Source organism: Leptosomus discolor, chromosome 2 (genome assembly GCF_034619465.1).
Source record: "Leptosomus discolor isolate bLepDis1 chromosome 2, bLepDis1.hap2, whole genome shotgun sequence".
NCBI lineage: Eukaryota > Metazoa > Chordata > Aves > Leptosomiformes > Leptosomidae > Leptosomus > Leptosomus discolor.
The window spans coordinates 126,366,299-126,383,699 of NC_141392.1; the positions used below are offsets into that span (position 1 = coordinate 126,366,299).

At 59.9% G+C, this 17,401-nt stretch overlaps 1 protein-coding gene across 1 annotated transcript; it reads right to left on the reverse strand.

Moving 5' to 3' along the window:
- Positions 1-1,856: 1,856 nt before the first annotated feature.
- Positions 1,857-9,897, reverse strand: DNAJC27 (DnaJ heat shock protein family (Hsp40) member C27). The gene is made up of 7 exons (XM_086461709.1): positions 9,811-9,897; positions 7,689-7,771; positions 7,119-7,188; positions 5,783-5,947; positions 4,083-4,205; positions 3,372-3,532; positions 1,857-2,013 (listed from the first exon to the last, which is right to left on the reverse strand). Exons 1-7 carry the CDS (start codon positions 9,895-9,897, stop codon positions 1,881-1,883), a joined length of 822 nt encoding a protein of 273 aa, XP_086317835.1. The 3' UTR covers positions 1,857-1,880.
- Positions 9,898-17,401: the final 7,504 nt, after the last annotated feature.

Below are 17,401 nucleotides of genomic sequence, written 5' to 3' on the forward strand. Positions count from 1 at the left end.
CAGGTTTGAAGCCAGAACGAAGAGGTTTCCTCCACCAGGCAAGCTGGGAGGTTTCCAGTGACCTCCAGTGTTGCAAAACCAAGACCCCCACTGGTGCAACTTGCCACAGCTCCAACGCCCGCCCCGCTGATCTCCCCCAGCCCAGCTTTCCATCCATCTGGGAGAGGAAAAACGGAGCCCTTTTAAACACTAACCCCTTGTGGCAAGATCTCCCCTTCGTTATTTCTACGCCAGAGGAGTGAAAAGTGCTTCCCAGGAGGACAGCTGCTTCTTCCCAGCAACCCAGCACCAGAAACCAGAGCAAGTGTGAAATTATACTGGCTTTAATGTCCCTTAATGCTTGCTGCCTAAAAGGAGTGGAGGGGGGACGGATCTAGTGTTGATTTATTATATATTTTGTAAGGGAAACATAGAAAAGCTGCCTGAAAGTGAAAAAAATCAAAATAAAAATATTGCACTGACCATAGGAGAAAACACTTTCCAACAGGATGCCTGTGGGGTGGGGTGAGGACACACAGGCACGCGCCCGGTGGCTTTCATTTCACAGCTTAGTGTCCCGTCCTTCCCCGCCAAGCTCACACAGCAGTAAGGAAATAAAACCCAGGCCCTGCCAAAACCACGGGAGCCCAAGGAATCTCCTCTTTGCTCTCCCGGGAGAGCCTGGCAGCCATCACGGCTCTGACCTCCCTCAGGAGCACAGAGCTTAAACCTCTGCGAGCGCTCGTCGGGGTGACCAGCCACGCTCCCCTCTAAACCAACAAGATGATGGAAAGAAAACAGGGGCTGGGACGAGGGGGGGAGCCCCCACCCGCCCATCAGCAGCCCAGAAAGCAGCTCTTCGGCTGCGAGGAGTTTGGGGGAGAACGGGGCTTCTCCGCCGCTCACCGGACCCGGGAGCACGGGGGGAAGCCCAGGAGAGGAGGTTGGCCATGGGGAGAAACGCCATCTCCTTGGGTCAGCACCTTCCTCCTGCAAATAAGCCCCCCACCCCCGAGAATAGCCCCCCCAGGAGGGGGAGGGGGGAGACCTACCCAGAGCTTGTGGCGTGAGGGACCGCAGCCTCGGGTTGGGGGGGCTCTTCTCGATGAGCTGAGCTCAGAGGTGGGAGGAGGTAGTGGGAGAAGACTCGATGCCGTGAGGAGGAGCCTGGGGGAGAGCCCCTAGTCCTGCCCAAGGGACTGCTCTTGGCACCAGCTTGGGGAGGAAGGGGACAAGCCGGGGAAGACTTGGGACACCCTCGGAGCCGGTTTCTCCCCGCAGTACCAGCGAGGTTGCCTCAAGCCACCCCCTTCTCTTGACGGGCGAAAGCAGCATCGTCGGGTGTCAGCGGGAAGGAGCCAGCTTTGATCAGGGAGCTGAACCACCCCGGTGCTTGGCAGAGCCCAACGCGTGGGCAGCCTGGCAGAGGCGGCTCCGGGATAACCCAGAGGGACCAACGTCGCTCCTCCTGGGCGTCCTCCACCCACGACGCTCAAGCTTTCAGCTTTTGGGTCAGATCTCGCTCTGCCCTGGCTGCATCCACCCGTTCAAGCCACTCATCCAAACCCCTCCAGGGCTGGGAAGCCCCGGGGAGGTGTGACACAACCTCGGGGAAAGGTGGGGACCTCGCTGCTTTCAGCCCTTCTGCCAAACCCTGACCTGAGGCCACGGGTGCAGGGAGGGGCGCTGGGGTCCCTCGCTGGCCGCTTGGCGAGCGCGCCACGGGCAGACGCCATCCTGATCCCACGGCCGGGGCTGGGAGCGTCCATGTCCACGCCAGCGTGAGGAGAAGAGGGGTGGCCCTGTGGCGAGAAGAGGGGTGGCCCCGTGGCCGGCTGGCTGCCTGGGAGCTAGCTGGGGAGGAGGGGAAGGTTTCCAGCTTTGGCGAGGGGCTCCGTTTCCTACTTGATGTTTTTGAGGAGGGCGGTCCGGGCGTTCACCACCGCTTTGAAGGCGTCCTCGCTGCCGGGAGCCACGCACTTATCGGGGTGGAGCAGCACGGCCAGCTTGCGATAGGCTTTGTTCACCTCATCCCTAGGAGACACCAACAAGAAGGGATGGGACCCCACGCGACACACAGCTCGGCTCAGCTTTGTCCCGGCCGAGGGCAAAGCCAGGAGCTCCCCCCTGGGCTCAAAACAGCGCTGCGTAGGCACTTTTGAACCCTTTCCCCGGCTGGCACGAAGGACCTCCAAGCTTTGGAGGTGACGCTGTGGAGAAAAGAGCGGCTGAAAAGCACGCAGGGCACTTGGTGTGGCAGAAGCAGAGGGGGAGAACCCCTCTCCTGGAGCAGAAGCACCCTCTCCACCCCAGGAGAACCGCTCCCGTCACGCCAGCCCCCGTGCCCGCGCCCCGTGGGGTGGTGTGTGGAGCCTCTGGCCTCCCCGCTACGAGAGCAGGAAGGTGGGAGGCAGCGTGGCGGGGGGGAGGGGGCACAGGCAGCCTGACTCAGCTCCGCATCCAGCCGCCTCCGCTCCCTTCAGGCCGTTAAGTCTTGGGCGTCTGGTCCGAGGGAGACATCCCGGAGGCCGTGGAGAGAGAGGAGGGGGCGGGGGGGGGGGGGGGGGCGGGTGAGTCCATCCCTGCTGGCTACCAGGGCACGAACCACCCTGCCGATCTCTCCCCGCGGATGAGGGGGGGGGCTGGAGGAAGGGGGGTGAGGCTCCACACCTCCCTTTCAGAGAGCCAAGGGGAGGTTGTCCGCGTCCTGAATGATTTACGTGATCCAAAAATCCGCTCTCTAGCCCCTCTGCAGGGGCTACACCAGGGTGGGCCTCGGGTTTCAGAGACAAGAAAGCAAGGCGCAGCTCTGGGGGCTTGTTTCCGCTGCCCAAGTCATACAGCAGAACGGGGAGGTTCAGCACCCAAGCCCTTACACGGGCCCTACCGACCGATTCCACCTGGCTAGAGGTCCTCTCAGGAAGACAGGAGAAAGCTTGTCACGTGGGAGTGCCACTTCCAGGCGGAAGAGCTGGAACATCAATCCCTTCCTGCTAACACGGCCAGCAGCCTCGCAGCAGCCTAAAAGCTTCTCCAGGCGCGAAGAGCAAGGAAAACAAAGCTGGAGCTGCTCCAAACACACCTGGCAAGTGAGTGACCACCAACGGGTCAGCCTGGAGGCAGGATGCAAGGCCGGGCAGCTGGCAGGGCTGAAGTTCTCCTCTTCATCATTCCCTGCCTTGCCTCCAGCCTGGCTCGTCTGTTAAAAGGGGAAATTGGGTGCTGAGGACAGAGGGGTTCTTCAGATTTCCTCTGTTTTGTGGGTAGGTACAAGGTGCTTGCGCCTGGCTGCTCTAGAAACCACGGTGAGTTTATCAGCAGGGCCCAGATCACCGACGCCACCAGCCTGCCGGGTCAGAAAGATCAGGGAGAGTCTGGAAGTTTCCCCTCACCTTGTGGCTCCGGGTTTGACCCCCAGCATGTCCCAGCTGTCCTTGCTGTTGCGGATCCTGCGAATGGCATCCGCCTGCTCTTTGGTGAAGCCGACCCCCAGGCTGGAGGGGGGGCGCTTCCCGCCGTTGTCGCACAGGTCGATGATGGCGGAGTAAAAAGTCTGGGGGGGGGGAGGACACAGGGAGGAGTTAGTGGGAAGGAATGGACCCCCCAGAGGTGGTGGCAGTGCCCAGGAGACCCCACTGCCCTCGCTGGCTGCGGGCTCATCCTCTGAAGGACGGGGGGAACCACTGCTGGATGTTCACTCCCCACTGCCTGGGCTGCGGTGGGGCTGAGAGACCCCAGTCTGGGGTCCCTGCAAGGAACATGGGACAGACGGAGGAGGAGGCCAGGCCCCAGCTTTATCTCAAACCCACTCCAGCTCGAGTGCTAGACCTGGATAAGTGCCATGGGCCTCTCTGCTTTGTGCTCCCAGGGCAGCAAGAGGGATCATCAGCTCTGAGCAAGGCGATCCTAGGGCCAGCTCAGGGCCAAGATGATCCTGAGCGAGACAGCAACAGCTTCCTCAGGATGACATTTCCCTGGGAAGACACCTCTGGGGCAGAGGGCCACCAGGTTTTGTGGGATCCAGGCTGTTCAGGGAATATCCTGCCAGCAAACCCTGCCTCAGCACGGTGTCTGCCAACCCCACCTTCACTATAACGCCTCACCTGAAACATCTCGTTGATTCCTTCTCCCGTTTGGGCCGACGTCTCGAAGTAAAGAAAGCCCCGGCTCTCTGCCCAGAGCCGCCCCTCGCTTTCATCCACGCTGCGGTGCTTGGTGCAGTCGATCTGGAGCGGGAGGAAAGGCAGAGCTCAGAGCCCAGCCAAGGGTCTGCAGGGGCAGCTGGAGGAACACAGCTCCAAGGCTGAGCACAGAATCCCAGAAGGGTCAGGGGTCGGAAGGGACCTCTGGAGATCACCTAGTCCAACCCCCTGCTAAAGCAGGGTCACCCAGAGCAGGTCACACAGGGCTGCACCCAGGCAGGTTTTGAATATCTCCAGGGAAGGAGACTCCACAGCCTCCCTGGGCAGCCTGTTCCAGGGCTCTGCCACCCTCAGGGTAAAGAAGCTCCTCCTCATGTTCAAGGAGAACTCCCTGTGCTCCAGTTTGTGCCCATTGCCCCTTGTCCTGTCACTGGGCACCACTGGAAAGAGCCTGGCCCCATCCTCTTGACACCCGCCCTTTAGATATTTAGAAGCGTTGATAAGGTCCCCTCTCAGTCTTCTCTTCTCCAGGCTAAACAGCCCCAGGTCTGTCAGCCTCTCCTCACAGGAGAGATGCTCCAGGCCCCTCATCACCTTCGTAGCCCTCCACGGGATTCTCCTCAGTAGCTCCCTGTCCCTCTTGAACTGGGAAGCCCAGAACTGGACATAGCACTCCAGGTGTGGCCTCACCAGGCCAGAGCAGAGGGGGTGGAGGACCTCCCTCAACCTGCTGGCCTCGCTCTTCCCAATGCACCCCAGGACACCATTGTCCTTCTCGGCCACAAGGGCACCTGCTGGCTCACGGTCAACTTTCTGTCCACCACAACTCCCAGGTCCTTCTCCGCAGAGCTGCTCTCCAGCAGGTCGACCCCCAGCCTGTACTGGTGTGTGGGGTTGTTCCTCCCCAAGTGCAGGACCCTACACTTGCCCTTGTTGAACCTCATGAGGTTCCTCCCCGCCCAGCTCTCCAGCCTGCCCAGGTCTCACTGAACGGCAGCACAGCCCTCTGGCGTGTCAGCCGCTCCTCCCAGTTTAGTGCCATCAGCAAACTGGCTGAGGGTGCACTCTGTCCCTTCATGCAGGCTGCTGATGAAGAAGTTGCATAGGACCGGACCCAGCACTGACCCCTGGGGAACACCACTAGCCACAGGCCTCCAAGTAGACTCAGCACCCCTGACCACAACCCTCTGAGCTCTGTCCTTCAGCCAGTTCTCAACCCACCTCACTGTCCACCCGTCTGTCCCACACTTCCTAAGCTTCCCTATCAGGATGCGGCGGGAGACAGATCGTCTAACAGCAGGTAAGGTGCCTCTCTGGCTGGAGAAGCTGTTTGCTTATCCGGAAGGGACAGAGGCAGCATGGAAAGCAAGCCCAGAAAACGCACATGAAAAGGCCTTTGAAGAGTTTGTCTAGTCCAGAGACAACGTCACCTCTACTCAACCCCTTCCTGATTGAGGCGGGGCCACCACATTCCCAAAACCACGTGGAAACGCGGTCTCCAGTGCTCCTCACACACACATCTGCCTCCTGCAAAGTCTCCCCTACAACCTAACAATACTTCCCTTCCTACAGCTGGAGCTCAACAGCTTGGGCAGATGCTGGGGACACAACCCTGAAGGCCAGAGACCAGCACCGCAGCCCTGCTCCCCACCCCAGCCCACCTTGTTGGCGCAGACGACGAAGACAACGTTCTCCATGTTCCCGTGGGGGCCCAGCTCCTGCTTCATCTCGGCCAGCCACGCGTCCAGCGCGTCGAAGGACTCCTTTTGGCCGACGTCGTAGACCAGGAGGACGCCCTGCGTGTCCTTGTAAAACTCATTCCTCACCTGCGGGGACAAAGGGCATCAGGGACAGCCAGGCTCAGGGCCCGCGGCAGATCTGGAGGATCACCAGCAGGTTCTGTCATAAAAAAATCTTCTCTCGACACCAACAGATGACAGAAAAAGGACAGACGGGTGTCACGGGTTGAGGCTGGGCCGGCCACTAACACATGACAGAGGCTCTCTGTTAACCCCTGTCCCCTCCCAGAAGGGAAAAGGAGAGAGAACAAGGGAGAGAGAGACTTGACAGTTTGGAAAAGAAAACTAAAACAGCTTTAATGGAACAGTAACAATCAAAGAAAAGATAAGAATAAGGAAATAATGAAATCTCTACAATATGTACAAATAGATACGAACCCAACACCGAACCCAACTGCCCCCACCCCGATGACGACACGTCCCCACCAGGCTGCAGGGCTGGCACTGGGGCAGTCCCAGGCTGCACTGGGCAGCAGACAGGGACGGGAGGCAGGAGCTGGGCTCAGGCCCTGGATTCAGGGACGCACGGGGCGGGATGGACGACAGAAGGACAGACAGAGCCCTCCTCAGGTGTCGCCACCGAAGAAGAGAGCTTGACCCTGGTGCCCCCTCAGCTTTGCACTGACCGTGCCGTCCGTGGGGTGGAACACTCGGTGGGTCAGGTTTGGGTCCCCTGGCCGGTTCGCTCCTCCCTGCAGGGGTGGCCTTTTTCGGGCTGGGGACCCTTTTCCCTCCCGCAGCCCAACACGGGCACAAGACTCAGCAGTGACCTTGGTCGCTGTAAGAACCAGTCCCAGGCAGGGCCTCTCTGCAGCCCATCCCTTGGGGCTGGCTGTGACCCTCAGGGGTTGGCACTGCTGGGAGCAGCCGCTGCCTGGGGAAACGTGCTGCTGGCTCAGACAGGGCCGTTAGTTGGAGGAGACTGGGCTGAAAAGTTAAAGCACTAAAGCAGAATTCGTTCTGGTTCAGCCCAAACCAGCACACAGGCCCCTCAAGCTCCTGGATTCAACAAGCCCTAGCAGCAGGGAGCCTCTGCTGACAGAGAGGCCGCGGGCAGCCGTGGCAGGGAAGAAGGGGGTGTGTTCTAGCAGAGGAAGCTCCTATGAAATACATTTTCCAATTCCCCACCCCAACCCCCAATTTCAGGCAGAGCTGAGGAGAGCTGAGGGGCGCTGAAGGCTCCCGAGGGCTGCCTTACCTCGTAGAAGAACGGGTGTCCCGCCATGTCAAAGATGTTCACCTTGATCTCCCGGTCTCTGACCTGCACTCTGAAAGAGAAGGGGGAAATGCTAAGGAAGGGTTTAGCTCGGCCCTTGTGCCTCGTAGGAACACCCCTTGGCTCTGCAGGGAACGAGCTGGTTGATCAGGGATGGAAAAACCAGGAAGAAGTTCCGAGTGCTGGGGTTTAATGGCCAGAAAACCATCCATAGAGGCAGGGAGACAAGAAGGGTACCCCCAACTCTGGATGTAACACGGTAATGGGGAGCTATGCTTCCAGAGGAAGGCTAATTATGCAGCTTATCTTATTATGAAATCAGAAATGCAGATTATGCCATGGAAACTAAGCAGCCTTGGCAGTGCCAAGCATGCCTGGGGCACGTGTGGTCCCTCAGGAGCAGCGGGGAGGTGGGACAGCCCCACTGCACAGCTTCCTTTTGGCCCTGTGGACACCAGTGCCCCCCCCCCCCCCCCCCATGGCAGACCCCTCAGCCAGGCCCTGGCAGACCCGCACCTGCCACCTGCGACTCCTCACCGCCGAGGCACCTACTTTGTGACGCCGTAGTCGATCCCGATAGTCGCCAGGTATTTGGGAACGAACCTCTTCTCACAGTAACGCTTTATGATGCAGCTCTGGGAGAAAGGAAGAGGGAGTTTCAGCAGGATAACACCAGACACTGTAATATCCACAGGAACAGGGGATTTGCTGACAGCCCCCAGCCAGCTGGATGGCTGCAGGGACATCAGCTCTGCCCTAAGCTCCTCAACTGGCTCATTAACCCACCACCAAAGGCCCAAGTTCCTAAACTGGCTCATTACCCCACCACCAAAGGCCCCATCTTTACCAGGAGCAGTTTTCTTTCTGCAAAAAGAAGCAAAAGCCACTGGGTGTCAGTTATTCCTGAGCTGTTTGGAGACCGGAGTGCCAAGCAACTGTGATTTATGCCCCTCCAGAAAACATCCAGCCTGCAGGAGGTGGGTGTTCAGGGGTAGCGGGGGCAGTCAGCTCCCCCCAAAGCCACGCAGACCATTTTGGCAGCACGAGAAGCATAGTCAAGGTCACACCAGGTTCCTCCAGCCCTGCTTCTGCCCCTGACTGGCAGGGATACTGTTTAGGGAGAGCAGAGGAATTGGCTGCTATCGTGAGATAAATGCCATCAGGGTGAGTGTCACCTGCCACCTCTTTGCCCTCTCACTCTGGTATAATCAGGTCTGAATTTTGAATAGCTAATTGCTTTTCATTGATAATTGTTTTTAATGTACAACTAACGTCTTATATTTAATTATTTCCTGATTCAATTAATTTACATGACGGTAAGAAATACCCAAACCCTCCCTGATGCTCAGAGGCAGCAGGTGCCTTCGGAAAATGGCCAAAGCCAGAGCTGCTGCGGGTGTGAAATTGTGCAGAACAGAACAGGGAGGCAGGAGGCAGGGACAGAGGGTGAAATTGTACCTCCTCAGCTCGTTCTCTGATGGCATGAAACCACAGAACCAAAGGAATTTTGCTGTGAAGACCCTCCCATCCTCCCCATCCTGCTTTGTATATCAGAGATCTTGATCAGTAAGATAACCCATGATTATATTAGTACAGGAATATTAATGAAGTTAGTTAATAGAGTGGAGCAATCAGTGTAAATGTCAACATTAACATGCACGCTGATGCTAAAATAGGTTAAAGATCGTGACTTTGCAGAAAAAGGGTATAAAATGCTGAGTTTTTGATGTAACTCTGCAGCCCGTCAGGAGGAGCCACCCTCGGTGCTCCCCAGCGCTGCAGGACGTGAGGGTGACCCTCCACCAACAACTCTGCCCTGCAAGATCCTTCTGGAAGTTCTATCCCGTGAGGCATCTGTCTGCCTCAAGGGAGCCCTGGTGCTGCCAGCAGTTTAACAGGACTAGTAAATTAAAAATAAAAAAGGCAGCAGTTTCTGAACAGAACCTGGCTGGGAGAAGAAATAACATCCCGGAGAAGAAATAACATCCCGGAGAAGAGCCGGGTCAATCACCACAGGAGGAGTAAGGGAGGGGGGGGGCTCCTGAGGAAACCCTGACTAAACCCAAACTGGGGAGCGGTGGGACGGCCCCAGCAGCCCCGAGGAAGGCACCGAGGGCTGGACGGACGCTTTCTGCCCTCAGACGCTGCGCTGCGGGGTCTGTAGCCGGAGCACGGTCGTGCGGGGCTCCCCGGGAAGGCGGCGGACGCGGGACCGGGGGTTCCTCAGCAGGCGGACGGCGGAGGAAGCCTCCCCGCACAGAGGGGGAACGCGTTGGGGCCCGTGGGAGAGGCCCTGCCCACCCGTGCCGGGACGCTGAGCCCCACACCGGGCCGGCCGGGACGCAGGAGCCCGGGCACGGCGGAAGCCGCCGACAGCAAAGGCCGCGGGCGCCGCCATGACACCCCCGCCCCGCCAGCTGCGCGGGGAGGCACGCCCCGCCCCTTGCCACGCAGCCAATAAAACGCGGCGTTACGGCGCTCGGCCCCCGCCCCCGAAGCTGTCAATCCTCCACTCTCCTCAACCTCCCGCCTCACACCAGCTCCTGATTGGCTCCCGCCGGCCGGCACAGCCACCAATCCTCGGCCTCTCTATCAGCGCGGTCGCTTACACCCGGCTCCCCATTGGCTAAGTGTCCTGCCCGCCACCGCCCGCCCGCCAATCGCAGCGCCTCACCTTGCCCACCTCCGCGTTGCCCATGGAGATGACTTTAATCCGCAGCGATTTGCGCGTCTCCTTCCGCTTCGGCGGATTCGCTTCCATGGCGGGCGGGGGCGGCGCTGAACCGGGCCGGGCCCGGTTGAGGCGGTAGAAGGAAGGCGGGAGGGAGCGCGGGAGCGCGGCGGCCCCGGGGCCGCCTCAACCGCCCTGCGCCTGCGCTCGCGCGGGGCTTCCGCCACCAACCCCCGCCCCGCGCCCAGCCCGAAGTTCTCGCGAGAGTTGGCGAGGACGTTGGCGCGCGCGCGCGCGCTGCCGTTACCGTCCAGCAGGGGGCGGCAGTGAGGGGCGGCGGGACCCGCGTCCCCTGCCCGCCCTGTCCTGCCTGCGCTGCCTGCACTGCCTGCGCTGCCTGCACTGCCTGCACTGCCTGTGCTGCCTGTCCTGCCTGCACTGCCTGCCCGCCCTGTCCTGCCTGCACTGCATGTACTGCCTGCACTGCCTGTCCTGCCTCTCTTGCCTGTCCTGCCTGCACTGCCTGCACTGCCTGTCCTGCCTGTACTGCCTGCACTGCCCTGCCTGCACTGCCTGTGCTGCCTGTCCTGCCTGTCCTGCCTGCACTGCCTGTCCTGCCTGGACTGCCTGCACTGCCCTGCCTGGACTGCCCGCCCTGTCCTGCCTGCACTGCCTGCCCTGCCTGTACTGCCTGTCCTGCCTGCCCGCCCTGTCCTGCCTGCACTGCATGTACTGCCTGCACTGCCTGTCCTGCCTCTCTTGCCTGTCCTGCCTGCACTGCCTGCACTGCCTGTCCTGCCTCTCCTGCCTGTACTGCCTGCACTGCCTGTCCTGCCTGTCCTGCCTGCACTGCCTATATTGCCTGTGCTGCCTGCACTGCCTATACTGCCCTGCCTGCACTGCTTGCACTGCCTGTACTGCCTGTGCTGCCTGCACTGCCTGCACTGCCTGTGCTGCCTGTCCTGCCTGCACTGCCTGCCCGCCCTGTCCTGCCTGCACTGCATGTACTGCCTGCACTGCCTGTCCTGCCTCTCTTGCCTGTCCTGCCTGCACTGCCTGTCCTGCCTGTACTGCCTGCACTGCCCTGCCTGCACTGCCTGTGCTGCCTGTCCTGCCTGTCCTGCCTGCACTGCCTGCACTGCCTGTCCTGCCTGCACTGCCCTGCCTGCACTGCCTGCACTGCCTGTGCTGCCTGTCCTGCCTGCACTGCCTGTCCTGCCTGGACTGCCTGCACTGCCCTGCCTGGACTGCCCGCCCTGTCCTGCCTGCACTGCCTGCCCTGCCTGTACTGCCTGTCCTGCCTGCCCGCCCTGTCCTGCCTGCACTGCATGTACTGCCTGCACTGCCTGTCCTGCCTCTCTTGCCTGTCCTGCCTGCACTGCCTGCACTGCCTGTCCTGCCTGTACTGCCTGCACTGCCTGTCCTGCCTCTCCTGCCTGTACTGCCTGCACTGCCTGTCCTGCCTGCACTGCCTATATTGCCTGTGCTGCCTGCACTGCCTATACTGCCCTGCCTGCACTGCTTGCACTGCCTGTACTGCCTGTGCTGCCTGCACTGCCCTGCCTGTACTGCCTGTCCTGCCTGTATTGCCTGTCCTGCCTGTACTGCCTGTATTGCCTGTACTGCCCGTACTGCCCTGCCTGTACTGCCCTGCCCACCCTGCCTGTACTGTACTGCCCTGCCTGCCCTGCCTGTACTGCCTGTACTGCCTGTGCTGCCTGCACTGCCCTGCCCGCCCTGGGGGTCGGCAGTGAGGTGCTGTAGTGAACGGCCTGGGTCCCCTGCCCACCCTGCCTGCTCTGCCCTGCCTGCCCTGCCCTGCCTGCCCTGCCTGCCCTGCCTGCCCTGCCCGCCCTGGGGGTCGCCATTGAGGCACCATAGTGAAGGGACAGGCCCAGGCCCAGCTCCCCCAGTTGCCCCCCCGGGGAGCAGGGGGCGAGCGGCAGCCCGCTCCCCTCCGGCAGGGCCTGCCCTCTGCCCCTGCCCGCAGCCGGGTGTCCCCTGCCCGCAGCCGGGTGTCCCCTGCCCATGGCGGGGCGTCCCCTGCCCGCAGCCGGGTGTCCCCTGCCTGCAGCCGGGCGTCCCCTGCCCGCAGCCAGGTGTCCCCTGCCCATGGCGGGGCGTCCCCTGCCCGCAGCCGGGTGTCCCCTGCCCCGTCCCAGCGCCTCCAGGGGCTCAAGAGCAGCACCGTGCAGCTTCGTGCTGTCCCGCTGTCCTTGCGGGCTGAGCCACGAGGGTTTGTGCGGCCCCGGAGAGCTCCAGGTAGAGCAAATCAACTGGGGGGGGGGGGTCACATCTCCTCTGCCCCCCCATAACTTGCCCGCTCCCCTCTCGCTTCAGCTGGGTCCCAGTAGGGTTGAGATTGGGCTGCGCTGGGGGGGGGGTGCAGCTCACAACCTTCCCGGGGGGGGGGTTGTTGGATGCAAGGGATGGGTTTTGTCTTGTTTAGGAGCTGTTGGGGTCGGTGTTGAATCCCTTCCGGGGGGAAAAAAATGGGCCTTCCTTGAGGGTGGACCCCTGGTGGAAGAAGTTCTTGAGGGGAGGACGTTGTTGAGGCCACCACCGGAGCTGGCCTCGTGGCACCCCGGGACAGGGCCCACGGGATTTGAGTAGAGGGGCTCATCCCTGTGCAGGGGCTAGCCTGGGGCAGGGCCATCCATGGGGACCTTTGCTGTAAATAATGTCCTTTTTTGTTCCTCGTAGCCCAGCAAGAGCCTGTCAAGAAGAGAAACCTTTGCATCATGCCTTGAAGACAAGATACCAGGAGGGGACACAGGGTTTTGAGACCCTCTTCCCAGCAGGGGGTGGGGGTCACAGCCACCTCTTGGCGAGGAGATCCTCAGGGAGGGCCCCCGTGGTTTGAACGTCTCTGGGGACGTGCGAGATGGACGTGGGAGGGGGTTTCCTCCGTTGAGATGCTCTAAGCTTGGGGATCCCGTGACCCCACCACCACATCCTGCTGGGAGCATGTGTCTGACCGGTGAGAGGCCCGGTCTGAAAGTGGGGGTGGCAGAATTGGGTGCTGGGGGGTGTGGCGGGGGGGGTCATTCGTGTGTGCTGTGGACTGGGGACGCTGGCTGTTGAGTCCTCAACGCCTCTTCTGGCTTCTTCCTGACTGGCAACCAGAAGCTGCTTTTTGACGGGTCCGTTAGGGGCTGTTTGGGATCTTCTGCCTCATTTTCTGGTCTCATAAATCTTGGCCAAAAGAATCTTGCCGTTACCCGTCTCTGGGTGATGGTTCCAGCTCTGTTCTTCGTCTTCGTGTCACCTTATCTTCAGCTTTGCTCTGCTTCGTTATCTTCAGTTTGTTCTTTGTCTTCCCGCTGTCTGGCCGTTTGATGACACCAGGCACAGCCTCTGTGCCAATTTAAGCTCAGTCCTTTAACCCTTCCTCCGCTGGTCCTCCGCATCCACGTTCAGACTTTTCTGGTCGTGTGGGTGTTCCCGTTTCTTACAAATCCGTCTGGAAGCTGTCTGGGTGAATTCAGCCCTTGAGATGCTGGTGGGGACACCTCTGGGCAGCTCCTCGCCTTGCCCTGGGGCACTGTCCCCCTCCCCAAGCCAGGATGGATCCTACCTGCTCAGCAGCAGCGTAGGAATGGGCTCATACCTCCCACTGCCACGCGAGAGGCCAGCGCTGCCTTGCCCCGGTCCCAGCGGCACGACGGAGATGAGGTTGGGGTTTTGGGGGGCATTTCATCCTGGGCCAAGCGTGTCCTTCAGTTTGTTTGGAAAAGAGGAGAAAGGAAAAAGGTCATTTATTTTTCCTCCTTGTTTTGCTACCAGATAGAAAGCCCTCTGGGGGTTTTTCTCTGGGTTGGGAGGAGCAGATCCCCTCTGTGCCTGGACAGGAGGACGAGGGGGATAGCTTAGCACTGTGCCAACTTCTCCATGGAATTTGGGCAGCATAAGGGCTTACAGCAGCCCTGGCTGACTTGTAGGTTCGGGATATGGTAGCAGACACCAGCCCAGCAGCTTTAGGGATAAACAATTTATCTCTAAATAATGGTATAGTAATAAATACAGCTCAGTAGTGCAATTATCCGGGCCATAACGACAGCAAATCCAGTAATTCACTAATACAGGGCTAGGCTTAATATCCAGGCGTGCAAAGACTTGCACGACTGCGGACAGCAGGCAGGGAGCAGGACACGGCTCCTTTGAGCAAGCGCCTTGGACCGGCTGACCAGGCTTGGGGGATCCCAAATTCCCTGAGGGAGCCGTCCTTTGGAATTGTTGGGTGGCAGCAGCGCCGTTCGGGCCCGTTGAGGTGGCATCCCACCCTGCCGCTGCGCCCTTTCCGCACCGGTTCCGGCCTTGGCATGGATGAGGCCTGGAAACACCGCGTGAGGCGATGGTGGCCCCTGCCTGTCACCCCTCGGTCGGTCCTCTTGTCGTGGCGGTGTAAGGGCCACGATCGATGGTGACACCTCCCGCCTCCATCTCTGGGGGGTCTCAGGAATGGAGGGGAGTTTGGTCGCGGAGAGACGAAGGGTTGCGTTGAGTGTTACGGAAGCGTCCGGGAGGACCCTCCGCCGAGTCGTGGGGTTCAGACTGGTCCCCTTTGCTTCCCAACCTTCCTCTCAGTGAGGAGCCTGGGTGCCAGTCTCAGCCCCCGACTGTAAAGAGGAGTTTGGACCCTCGGTTCTGCCTCGGAGTTGGTTTATCTCCGCTCGAGCTGGGACCCTCCGGAGAGGGACACCCCTCCGGTGTTTCCCTGTGCCTCCCAGGGCCTCACAATGTCACACGAGGCGTTCACACGCCCGTCCGTGCGACGTGCCACGGGCTTTGTGTGCAATTAGCTTGTTTAATAACCCCTCGTCCTCTGCGATGATGGGAATAACGTCTTTTGGATTCTCTATTCCTGTACTTTTACCGTTCTCCATCCTGCCTGCACCCAGATCTTACCTGTTTTCTGTTCAGCTTCTCTCTTTCTTAAAGGTCTTTTCCTTGAACTGCCGGTTTGGTCCAGTTTATCTCATTGCACAAGGCTCCCAGTACGTCTCCAGTTGGACTGAGCAGAAATTCAGCTCGAGTTCAGTCACGGTTTGTGGCCTGAGGCCTCAGCACTCAGCACTTTGCTGAGCAAAGCGAAATGAGTTTCACTTCAACCTGATTTTAAGCAATCACACAATTAATTTTACTATTCTACAAGGAAATGATCTTAATGCCCAACATTGAGTCAATACGGTGATGCACCAAGAAACCATCAGAACAGCAGGCCAAAACCCAAGTGCTAATATGTGATGAGGTGACTAAAACAAGTAAGAAATGGCTCAAAATAATAAGAATAACAACAGGGGGACAAAGAAAGATGTTGACTGTTCCCATAGAAGTGGGAGAGCGCCCTGAAGGGCTCTCCCACCAGCCACGTTGGGCTGGTTTTTGAGCACGTTCCAGGATTTGTGTGACCTGTGGTGGACAGATGTGACCGTTTGTGGTGCCTGCTCCCTCCCTGGCTTCGATAGTCTCTGCAAAACCTCTTCCATCAGGGGGTATAATAGCAATAATTGGGGCAGTGGACTTAAAATCACATCCAGCTAGGGTAAAGTTACAGATCAAAGATAAGAGTATGGCCATATGTAGCATCAATATTGTGGTGGGTTGACCCTGGCCAAAATGCCAGGTGCCCGCCAAAGCCGCTCCATCACTCCCCCTCCTCAACTGGACAGGGGAGAGGGAAAAATATAACAGGCTCGTGGGGTTGAGATGAGGACAGGGAGATCACTCAGCGTTTACCGTCAGGGGCAAACCAGACTCGACTGAAGGAAAATGTAATTTATTACCAATTAACTCAGAGAGGAGTAATGAGAAATAAAACCAAATCTTAAAACACCTTCCCCCCACCCCTCCCTTTTTTCCTGGGCTTGACTTTGATCCCGATTTCTCTCCGTCCTCCCCCCCAGTGGCGCAGGGGGGGAACAGGGGATGGGGGTTGGGGTCAGTTCGTCACACTGTTGTTCTGCCGCTCCTTCCTCCTCAGAGGGAGGACTCCTCACATGCTTCCCCTGCTCCAATGTGGGGTCCCCCTCACGGGAGAAAGTCCTCCATGACTTCTCCAGTGTGAGTCTTCCCACGGGTTCAGTTCTCCATGAACTGCCCCAACGTGGGTCTCCTCCATGGGGTGCCGTCCTTCAGGAACCGACTGCTCCAGCGTGAGCCCCCTCACGGGGTCACCAGCAGCAAACCTGCTCCAGCGGGGGCTGCTCTCTCTCCACGGGCCACAGGTCCTGCCAGGAGCCTGCTCCGGTGCAGGCTTCCCATGGGGATCACAGCCTCCTTCAGGGATCCACCTACTCCGGGAGTGGGGTCCTCCACGGGGTGTAGACGGTCATCTGCTCCACCGCCCATGCGGTGCAGGGGGACAGCCTGCCTCACCGTGGTCTTCACCACAGGCTGCAGGGGAATCGCTGCTCCGGCGCCTGCAGCATCTCCTCCTCCTCCTCCTCCTCCTTCACTGACCTGGGTGTCTGCAGGATGTTTCTCTCCCATATTCTCACTCCTCTCACTCGCTGCAATTCCTGCTGCCCAACAACTTCTCTCGCTCTCTTAAACCCGTCATCCCAGAGGCGAAAAACGCCGTCGCTGATGGGCTCGGCCTTGGCCCGCGGCGGGTCCGTCTTCAAGCCGGCTGGCGTCGGCTGTGTCTGACAGGGGGGAAACTTCTAGCAGCTTCGTACAGAAGCCACCGCTGTGACCCCCCCCCACTGCCAAACCCTTGCCACGCAGACCCGTTACAAATGTCTACCAAGGAATGTGAAGGTGGTGAGCGTACCCAGCCGCTCCTGCCACACACCAGTGTCCCCGCGCCTTTACTGGGTGCGTCACGAAGCGACAGGCTCCCCCCAGGGCATGAAGGCGCCTCTCAGAGCCGCTAAAGGGATTTCCTTCACACGCAGTCCTGGCTCGGGGACACCAGCTTCGGCGTCTCCTGGTCACCAGCCTGCTGATACTCCCTTGGGTCACCCCGACGGCGTTGGGCGACGGCACGTGGTCACCGTGACGGAGATGTTCCCGGCTGTGCTGAGCCTGGGTTGCTCGTACGGGTGCACGGCTGACGTTCCTGGCTGGCAGAGGCTGGATTTTTTTTTGCCTTCATGGCTGAACTCTCACCCTGCTGCATTTGATGGTCTGGAGCGGCCTTGCATGAGGTCTGCCCGTGAAGCTGTGGTGGTGACAACCTTGCACGTGTCCCCTGAGCGTCCCCGTGGGCCTGCACAGCTTCACTGGGCTCGGGGAAAGAGCCGGTGGTGTTTGGGCACCAGAGGCAGAGCGTGACTCGGTTTCCCCATCCCCGAGCCAGGATGTTGGGGTGTTGCCTTGACGAGGTGGTGCAGGGCACAGCGCTGTGTCCTCAGACTTGGTGTTGGGGCAGGATAACGGTGGATGTCCGAGCCCCAGGAGGTGCTGGGGACGGTCCTGTAGCCCTCGTAGCCCCCCAGCACAAGGGCAGGACCACCCCGAAGGCCTGGGGAGCTGGGGCAGGGTGCCGTGGGCAGGGAGCTAACCCCAGAGCATCGGGGAGACGTGGCTGAGGCTCAGGTGACCTGTGGATTTGCCCACAGCATCTTCTGGAGGTGGGGCATCTCAGGCT

What these genes read in the sequence shown, in the direction of transcription:
- DNAJC27 (XM_086461709.1), bottom strand. Translation starts at nt 9,897, where the DNA reads ATGGAAGCGAATCCGCCGAAGCGGAAGGAGACGCGCAAATCGCTGCGG. An exon ending in GCAACGCGGAGGTGGGCAAG is followed by an intron (nt 7,772 to 9,810) that starts GTGAGGCGCTGC and finishes CCTTTCTCCCAG; the next exon opens with AGCTGCATCATAAAGCGTTA. An exon ending in GAATCAACGAGATGTTTCAG is followed by an intron (nt 3,533 to 4,082) that starts GTGAGGCGTTAT and finishes CCCCCCCCCCAG; the next exon opens with ACTTTTTACTCCGCCATCAT.